Source organism: Dermacentor variabilis, chromosome 3 (genome assembly GCF_050947875.1).
Source record: "Dermacentor variabilis isolate Ectoservices chromosome 3, ASM5094787v1, whole genome shotgun sequence".
Lineage (NCBI taxonomy): Eukaryota > Metazoa > Arthropoda > Arachnida > Ixodida > Ixodidae > Dermacentor > Dermacentor variabilis.
Window position 1 is genome coordinate 126,620,057 of NC_134570.1, and position 10,165 is coordinate 126,630,221.

The 10,165-nt window shown below is 42.8% G+C and overlaps 1 protein-coding gene across 1 annotated transcript; it reads left to right on the forward strand.

Moving 5' to 3' along the window:
• Positions 1–896: 896 nt before the first annotated feature.
• Positions 897–4,513, forward strand: LOC142574163 (neprilysin-2-like). The gene is made up of 2 exons (XM_075683316.1): positions 897–1,026; positions 3,281–4,513. Exons 1-2 carry the CDS (start codon positions 898–900, stop codon positions 3,620–3,622), a joined length of 471 nt encoding a protein of 156 aa, XP_075539431.1. The 5' UTR covers position 897; the 3' UTR covers positions 3,623–4,513.
• Positions 4,514–10,165: the final 5,652 nt, after the last annotated feature.

Below are 10,165 nucleotides of genomic sequence, written 5' to 3' on the forward strand. Positions count from 1 at the left end.
TTACGAAGAGTATGGCCTTCATAATCAGTGGCTCCCTGACGATGAGTTGTTCAAGCGGGTGGAAACAGTTTATACGATTGCGCACTTCGAAAGCACTTCACAGTAAGGCCAGTCTGGTGCAGCAGTTATGACAATTCTCTATCCATATTCAACAGCACATGTTGTTGCTGAATCATTTCCAGCAAGGAGAAAGTTACTTCTGAATTCCAAGAACTAAGTAAATCACAATTACCACATACGGGCGCGAAGACTGTCGCGTATCTTATATACAATAGTGAAATTCACATTCACGAGAAATCTTTTACACTGTCACGGCTGTGATTACCTTGATGTTCTGTCGAAGTGTTTGATGAAGGAAGCCATCACTAACCTCATTCTAAAGTTTTACAACGGAAATGAGCAATACATAAGTACATTCAGATTTGTGTGTCCCCTTATACGTTGGTATAGCACCCAGAAAGTGAAAAAAAAAGGACAAGCCAATAAAGCATCTGTTAGCTGGCGGATGAGACCACAGTAAACAAGAATCCAAGCCGGGGACGAAAGTTATCAGGGTAGACAACTTTTCTGAAGGATGAAATGGGTCAGTTCGGAATCCCTTCAGGCCAGTGAGGTACTAAACTGTCAGAATCGATAATTTTTTCCATGTGCGCGCAAATGTAATTCCGTGAACTGCTACACAATCGCTTAAATGTAATTTTTTCGGTTTTGCTATGTTTATTGTGTTGTCTCTCGATTATCACAATTAGGTTACTCGATCTTCTGTTGTGTTAGAACGCACGTGCACTTAGCAATTTTCAAATTAATCTCTCCTTTTCAAATCAAAGTGCGTGTTATTATTATGCGCGGATTCGGTTCTGCCATTTTGCTCCATTGCAGGTAGTTGGTCACGAGATTATGCATGGTTACGACGTAGATGGGACCATGTACGACGCTTTCGGGATGCAGAGTCCCTGGGCAACACCTGAGTTCCTAGCGAATTACACAGAGAAGGCTCTCTGCTTGCGGGAATCTCACGAAGCTGCCGTGAGTGTATGCTTCATCACTTTGCTGACAAACTTTCCGGGCTTTTGAGAGGCGCTCCCGTTAAGCAAGGCATTGCGCATAGACAAGTAATATGTTGAGGTTGTGCACGTTTGAAAGCAACTATAATAGCGACACAAAAGCCAAGCAGCGTAGAGAAACTCTATGCCACAGTTAACAGTAGCCAACAGTTACTGCTGCAGTTCTCCGTGCCGGGAACGGGACCACTTCACACGCGAAGGCATGCCGCGCGTTCTGCTATAGAAATGTGCAAGCAGTAAAGCGTGGAGTTGACGGCCTTTTCAAAGGAGAGCGCGACCGTGAAGCTTAGTACTGGCGCATAGCAGATATTGTTAACAAAATGTTTAAAGTAGGCACATTTCCCAGTTCTCTGAAAGTTGGTAAAATAACACCTGTTTACAAAAAAGGCAATCGTGAACTTCTGAACAACTACAGGCCTATTTGTATTCTTTCATTTTTCAGTAAAATAATTGAACGACTAGTTCATACACGTTTATCATCCTATCTAGCAAAATTTAATCTACTATCACCTAAACAGTATGGCTTTCGGCAGGGTTACTCAACTGAACTTGCGCTTCTAACTTTCACCGATAAAGTTAAGAAAGCAATCGACAAAGGCTTGCTGGTTGGAAGTGTATTTATAGATTTATCAAAAGCTTTTGACACCATTAATCACAAAATTCTAATACATAAACTCGAATCTTACGGCATAACTGGCCCGCCACTTCAGTTTATTTCTAGCTACTTAACCAATCGTACCCAAGTTGTTCAGATTGACGGCAAACTCTCATCTTCTAAGAACATATGTCAAGGCGTTCCTCAGGGTTCGATCCTTGGTCCGCTATTGTTTCTACTATTTATTAATGACCTGCCTAATGTTCTGACCACTACCGACTGTATATTATATGCAGACGACACGACTATTTTTACTTACGCTAATAATGTCGACGAGCTTCAGCGAAGCATTAACGTTGATCTGCATAACGTAACTTCCTGGTGCCGAAAGAACATGTTGCACATCAATGCTCTAAAAACGGTTTTTTGGTTTTTCATTCCTTCCCGACACTAATTTCGAAATCTATATCTATGTGTCTCGACAACAACTTAATACCAATATCTGATAGCGCAAAGTTCCTTGGCGTAGTTTTAGACAAGCATCTGAAATTCACTCTCCATGCGCAGTCACTTGTCCGTAAGATTTCTTTTGGAATACGCGCCATAATCAAAACCCGCTCATATTTTCAGCCGCACATTATCCATTCCCTTTATCATGCACACATTCACAGCCATTTATCTTACTGCGTATCAGCCTGGGGAAACACATACCTCGCTCACCTCAGCCAACTTCAACGCCTGAAGAATCAGGCGCTTCGTCTCATGACTTTCAGCCATTTTCTATCCAATTCTACGCCACTTTATTGCCGTTTAAACATTCATCCTCTTCACCAGCTTTTTCAGTTCAAGTTAACAATCGTGATCTATAAGTTATTTCGCAATATTGCACATATAGATGGCTTTGTTGCTGAAACGTTCGTAAATACTAATACTACTAGGTTCTCTGAACTCGATAATCGTCTTTTACCTAAAGTGCGCACAAACTATGGTAAGTTCACTACCACATTTGCGGGAATAAAACTGTGGAATTCAATTCCACATACCATTAAATCATCCCCCACAGAGCATATATTCAAGAACCAAGTCAAGAAATATTTTATGCAGCAACTCTCTTCATCTTAACAACTGACTTTTGTGATTGTAATAATATTTCACTTGGCTATTGTACTATGTTATATTACTCCCATTTTTATTCTGTTGTAAATTTGCATTACTTGTTGACTACAGAAGTTTTCTTCGCAATTTTTGTCTTACTAAACAGCTTTATATTCTTGTTTTTTCATACTGTTCCTTATTTTTATGAAATTGTTTGTAAAGTCACCGTAACCAATGCTTGATCTGTATCTTGTTTTTTTTGTTCATGTATGGGAGTCCCCCTGACAGTTTCTAACTTTAGGACTCCCTGTGTAGTGCTTATTCTGTTTACAATTCTTTGTAAAACTCACATCGCTGATGACTAAACTTGAAACTTGAAACGTCCGGCGTGTCATCTAGAAAAATAAGGTGTTCCTCTTGAAGGTATCAAATACGGATAAAACACTTCGAGCTCCATGCGTGAAACTCTCTGCCCACAAGTATTCGTGCCAGCTTCCTGATCAGTGCCTTTCAACACCCTTCGCAGAAGAAAATGAAAGCCCGGCAGGCAGTGCTTGACGAAACCCTCGACTCGGAAAACCTCGCTGACTTCGCGGGCGCCGCGATTGCTTACGCAGCCTACGCTTCGTTGCCCGCCTTCCAGCGGAGTCTGAAGCTTCCTGGCCTCAACCTGACGGCCGAGCATCTCTTCTTCGTCAGCCACTGCGCAAAGTTTTGCCAGAACGTGAACGACGCTTCAGCAAAATATGCCCCTGGGCGCTCCCGCTGCATTGTGCCACTGTTGAACATGGTCGCGTTCTCGGACGCGTTCGGGTGTGCGCCAAGGACTCCCATGAATCCGGACAAGAAGTGCGTCTTCTGGTTGTGACCGCGGTGCGTGGCCTTGTGTAGTTTAACGTTTGACCTCCATTGGGCCTTCATTGTCAGTGACATTGACGTTTAACTTTTTGATGAGAACAACCGAAGTAGCGCCATACAAAAGACGTTCCTTGCTTCTCTTGTGTCGTACTGAGGCCTAATATATGTGCGCGATCGTAGCGGTAATTAATTGTTGCGACGTGCATTAGTGAAATTTTTGTTTGAAACAGAACACGCTCAATGCGCAAAGTATAATTTTTGAACAGAAGCTTTATTGGCGGATCACTATATATCCTATTTGGTTGAATCCAAATACTTCAAAAACTGCTAATTCTTTCTTCACTTTCAACACTGCGATGGAGCTTTAGCTCCATCGCAGCGTTGCTACATTTACACTTTCCATGAATACTGTATGTTTGTACTCCATATTTCGTTGTCCTTATTACAATCTGCACTATTCAATGTGATCCGTGATGGTCTCACCATTCGGAATACTTTACGGAACATTTCTTCTGCGAACTGCACTCTATTGCGCTCCAGGAGAATTACTGTAAGACGATGTTCCTACCATAGACTAAGGATACTTATCTGCAGTGGCCTGGCCTTGTACCGTCGTGTGGAAGAGAGCTTGAAGGTTAAGGATATGATACCTGGGTGTACATTTCGGTATTAGCAGCAACGCAATCAAAGTTATGCTCCGAAACCACAATGAGGCGGGCATATTATACCCGGAGCTTAATTTATGTAAGTAGTAGCTCTACCAACTTGTGCAAGAACCATTCATCTTTTTTGTTTACGTGTGTGCTCTGATGTATAATGTTTGATAATATATAATACTCCCAATCCTGTTGTAGCCCTGCATCGGACTGCAGTATATGCAACAAACTAAATAAAGAACAGCACCGAGAAAATTCACATGCCCTTGATTCAGTTTTATATTAAAATGCATATGAAAGAATCGTGCCTCAATAGGCTGACCTTGTACGGATTAATGCTGCTCATCAACGCCTCAACTACGAAAAAGCATTTGGGAGAGAACGAGCACTCTATTACTTGCTCATTTCTTGCTTCAGAATTTAATGTCCTTTTACATTAATTCAGAATACAAAAGTAAGAAGTCCAGCTTACGTCCTCGAATTCCTTTCCAATATTAAAAACACCATAAAAGCATTGGGGAAGCAGCAGAAGATCCACGGTAAAACAGCATGCTCCTTGATCCCACTTAGTCCAATAGCGAGACGCTTTCACCTGCTGCCCACGATACATAAACCAAGTAATCCAGGCCGTCCCATTGTATCCGGCATCAGAACAGTCACAGAAAACATCTCTCGTTACGCCGACAGTCTAATCAAATTTATTCCAGCCACATTTTGTTCTTTCATTAAGGATACTAATGCTTGATGACATAATAGACCTAACCGTTTCTTAAGGGTCGCTTCTGCTGACTATGGATGTCATTTCCCTCTACACGAATATTCCCCATAGGTATGGCATTCAAGCTGTCTTGAAATCCTACGAACAGCTGCAGTGTAATAGCCCGTTTGATAGCTCAGCCCTCAAGGTTCTGCTTAAGTTAGTTCTCGAGTTTAAAAACTTGGAATGCAATAATTCTCGTTATGTACAAATTACTGGAACGTCGATGGGAACAAAAATAGGCCCTAACTATGCAAACGTCTTGATAGAGTGCTCGAAGACGCGTTCCGTAATAGTGTACGACTAAAACCTATCTACATTAAACGCTACATCGACGATACATTTTGTATTTGGACGCATAGCGAAACAGAACTCTTAAACTTCATTGTTGCATGCAACCAGGCACACCCCGCTATCAAATTCACACATCATTGCTGACCGTCGTCTGTAGACTTCCTTGACGTCACGATTACTATTGCCGATGGACGCCTAATCACAAAACTCTACAAAAAGCCAACTGATAATCATCAATCAATTAATTTTTAAAGCAGCCAAGTGCGTCATTGCAAGACTGTCATTCCATATAGCCAGGCACAGCGCTTTAAGTGCAAATGTTCCGAAGAAGACAATTATAATTCTTGTTTCCAAGAACTCAAAACGAAACTTCCCAACCGTAATCCAGAAAAGATGATCGATGACGCGATACACGAGCGGCAGGATACGACCCGATGGACTTTCTTAAAGGCAGAAACAAGCCCAGTGTCTCCGAGTGGGCTAATTTGATACTCACACATTCCGCACCAAACCCCCAGGTCTCAGGCACACTCCGCAAACACTATAACGCTCTCACCCAAGGCGACAGGTTAAAAGCCATTTTTCCTGAGCCACCTCGTGTCGTGTACAGACGTTCGAAAAACATAGGTGACATAGTAACGTCTTCGAAAATCGCCACTTCTAAACCGACCAGGTTTCAGCGGCTGCAGTGAACCACGTTGCAAAGTCTGCGCTCATATAACGTCGACATTGATGCCACCAGCATAGCCAGCCAATTCATGTTCACTATTAAAGGCAGTTTCAACTGTGATTCATATAATGGTATGTACTGGCTCCAGTGCGGCACTTGCTACATGAAATACATAGGCCAGACTGAAACACCTTTCAGGATCCGTCTTAACAACCACAGGTCGCATGCCAAATACCACCTAAATTTACCACTCTCGAAACATGTTAACATGCCTAGGGCCCTATAACGTAAAACTATTCCAATATGTTTCTATTCCAATCTCCTGACGTCAAATTTGCGTAACCACTGACGCAAGCACCAGGCGGTCACCCGCAGGGTTGTCTGAACAGACCAATCAAACGCTCTTCTCGTTCATAGGAGGTCACTTTTGTTTGCTTGAAAAACGAATAGCATTGCCTACACTGAGCGGCATGTCGTATCTAATTGGCTGACAACAGGCGAGGAGAACGCTCAAGTGGAGAGGGATTCACTGGGGCAGAGCCAGTGCACTAAAAATCGATAACCGGATGAAGAGGGTGGTGCCGCCGTCTGCGATTGGTCGGCTTTCCCTTACTTAGCTTGTGGTGGCTGGTCGAAAATCACGGTGGCATGCAACGGAAGCTTAAGAATGACGCTAAAACTGACACTCAGCAAAGAAGAGTTGGCCGAATGAGGTGCTAAACGTGCCGGAAGGGCTCGAAAACGTTACACGGCCGCGCAAGAAGTTTTATTATACGCAAATACACCCATGCTCTCCGGCAGGTGCGAGTAGCCAGCGTCTCAGCGATCGGCGGCAGCCATCTTTTATTCCTTTCGGAACGGGGCCGCCTTCGGCTATCCCGAAGAAAATTCAGTTTTGTTCGGCATATTAATGCGTCTTTATCACGTACACGTCAGTTTGACGCGGTGAGTTTGTGCGGTTTTGTGACGTCGCGTGACAGGCAGGTGAAGTTGGTGCAGCCCGAAAACTTTTTACCAATAGCCGAGGGCTAATGGCGAAAAAGGGTCGAATCAGGAACAATTGTTTTTTGTTTTTCTGTCAAATCATGCATAATCAGTGTGTACACATCATATCAGATGGGGAGGTATCGCGGTTTTTGCGACGTCGCGTGACAGACAGGGGAAGTAGGCGTGGTCGAAAAAAGTTTTTGACCAATCGTGGAGGGCTGATAGCAGAATTGGAATAGAAAAGTTTGGAATAGTTTTACTTTATAGCGCCCCTGGCCACTCAAGTAACAATATCAAAGTAACAAAACTCGAATCTGAATTCCGCACCAACCATGACCGCGAGCTTCGCGAATCTTACCTGATTCACAAATTTAACAGTGTCTCGTGCGGAATAAATGAAAACAAAGGAAACCTAACCTGTCTAACTTCATTATAAGCACAAATATACACTTCCAACGCAGTGTACATATATAATTTCAAAGCTTTCTTTTTCTCTTTTTTCTCTTTTCTTTACATGTGGCTTTTTTGACGTATGTCGCTGTGGCTCGAAGTTGTACGCTTAACACTTCAATATTTAGATAATTCGATGTTCCATTTATAGATCCCATGTGCTAAACATCACGCATTTGTATCTGCATGTGTACGTCATTTTGTTTTCACTGCACACAATCACGGTAACCGCTGGCACTTACCTGAGAGCCATGTTTGTATATATTGTATCCTGAACACATCTGCATTTCATTTTTTGTATTCCAAGATGCGTGTCATTGATAATCATTTATAATGCGCAATCATTATGTTTTATGATGCGCAGTGTATAGTCTAGTCAGTGGAGATACTGCGCCTTGTGCTCGTGATACGGTGCCTTTAAAGCTGTGTATGCGTTGTACATGCGTTACTGTACTCTGACGAAGGCTTGTCCACCAGCCGAAAACGTTAAGAAGTCTTCCAAAAAGTTCGTCGTCGCTTGCCTGCGTGTGTATATATCTATATATATATATATATATATATATATATATATATATATATATATATATATATATGAATAAAACGTTTCATACAAATATATACATTGAAGTAGACGCGCGTATGAAGTGATTTATTGACGTTTTAGCCAGAGTACGGCCTTCAGAATACAATGCAGGGAGATATGTTTACAAATCGCGGAGGGCTGATTGCAGAACTGGGGCGCTATAACGTAAAACTATTCCAAACTTTTCTGTTCCATTTCTGCTATCAGGCCTCCGCGATTGGTCAAAAACTTTTTTGGACCATCCCCGATTCACCTGTCTGTCATGCGACGTCACGAAACCGCGATAGCTCTCCATTTGATATTACGTGTACACACTGATTATACATGATTTGACCGAACAAAAGAAAAATAGTTATTTCTCATTTTACACCTTTTCAGCGTTATCCCTCGGCTATTTGTCAAAAGTTTTCGGGCGACACCCACTTCACCTGCCTGTCACGCGACGTCACAAAACCGCAAAAGCTCGCTGCGTCAAATTGACGTGTACACATTAAAGATGCATTAATGTGCCGAACACAAATGAATTTCCTTCTGAATAGCCACAGGCTGCCCCCTTCCGAAAGGAATAAAAGATGGCTGCCACCGATCGGTCAGGCGCTGGCTGCTCGCACCTGCCGGAGAGCATGGATTTACTTGCGTGTAATAAAACTTCTTGCGTGGTGGCGTAACATTTTCGAGCAGTTTCAGCACGTTTAGGACCTCATTCTGCCAATGCTTCATTGCTGAAGATCCGTCTTTAGCGTCATTCTGAAGCTTCCGTCGCATGCCGCCGCGAGTTTCGACCTGCCACGGCAAGCTAAATAAGGGAAAGCGGACCAGTCGCAGACGCCGGCACCACCCTCTTCATGCGGTTGTCGATTTTCAGTGCACTGGCTCTGCCCCATGCTATCCCTCTCCACTTGAGCGTTCTCCTCGCCTCTTGTCAGCTAATTAGATACGACAAGCCGCTCAGTGTAGGCAATGTCATTCGTTTCTCACGCAAACAAATGTGACCTCCTATAAAGGAGGAGAGCGTTTGATTGGTCCGTTCAGAGAACCCTGCCCGGAGCTTGCGTCATTGGTACGCAAATTTGACGTCAGGAGATCGAATTAAAAAACATATTGGAATAGTTTTACGTTATAGGGCCTCTGGAATAGAAATGTTTGGAATAGTTTTACGTTATAGCGCCCCAGAATGCGTGTATATCATCCTGAAGAACAGTTGATACATGTGTAAGCAAATGGCGTTTGCAAACGCACCATTTCTAGTTTCACACAAAATTACATATACGAAAGAATTATCATGGTGGCAGCAAAAAAGTCAAGAACCAATCAAGAACGACAAATGAAAAGAAAAGCAAAAAATTGTGACTTGGTAGCAAAAGGGCAAAGTAGTGCCATACCGGTAAAAAAAAAGGAAAACGAGGGAAGATGTGAAGGGCTATGTAGCCAAGCAACTGGAACCAGACACCACGGTATCAAACCTATACATATGAATGAATTCACGGGCTTTGTTGCCATAATTTGAACGAAATCCCGATTCAAGCAATGTGACGTTCATCTTATCAAATGAGTGGTCAGGGAGATGTACGTTACTCTGTTAGTCCAAGGAAGAGTAAAACAGTTGTTCGAAGTGGAACAGTTATTTGGAAGCGCAATCTCGATACATCGTTTTCGTTGAGTAGGAAACCGCCGACACGAGGGTAAAAAGTGATCGATGGATTTTGGTTCATTGTAAATGTTTAATAAACGGGACACCGCCAGACTACATCTGTACAATTAAAAATTAATTGGTGGTGTACGACAATGCAGCCTTGTGAATGATACTTTGAATTGTTGGCTAGGTCAACATTGTCGCTTCCCTACATAATTTAGATGCCCAAAGTCTGTAGATTTTTTCATTGAGAGGGTTTTTGTGTCTTCGGTTAAAAAAAATTTGCCTTTATCTAGCCGCAGTGGTATGCGGTGATGCCGCCAGCACAGATATCACCGGACCGTGTAGAGAAGGCCGAGCTAGAGAATCGGCTATTTCATTAAGGGGAATGTCTCGGTGGCCGGCCTGGTACCCATACTAAATGAACTAAAGAGGGGTGGAGCTAATATATAAAGCATGTTTACAGCTGTGCAATTTCTAGACTCGTTAAGTACGCTGCATTCTGAAAGAGAATCTGAGATGG

What these genes read in the sequence shown, in the direction of transcription:
- LOC142574163 (XM_075683316.1), top strand. Translation starts at nt 898, where the DNA reads ATGCATGGTTACGACGTAGATGGGACCATGTACGACGCTTTCGGGATG. An exon ending in GGGAATCTCACGAAGCTGCC is followed by an intron (nt 1,027 to 3,280) that starts GTGAGTGTATGC and finishes CACCCTTCGCAG; the next exon opens with AAGAAAATGAAAGCCCGGCA.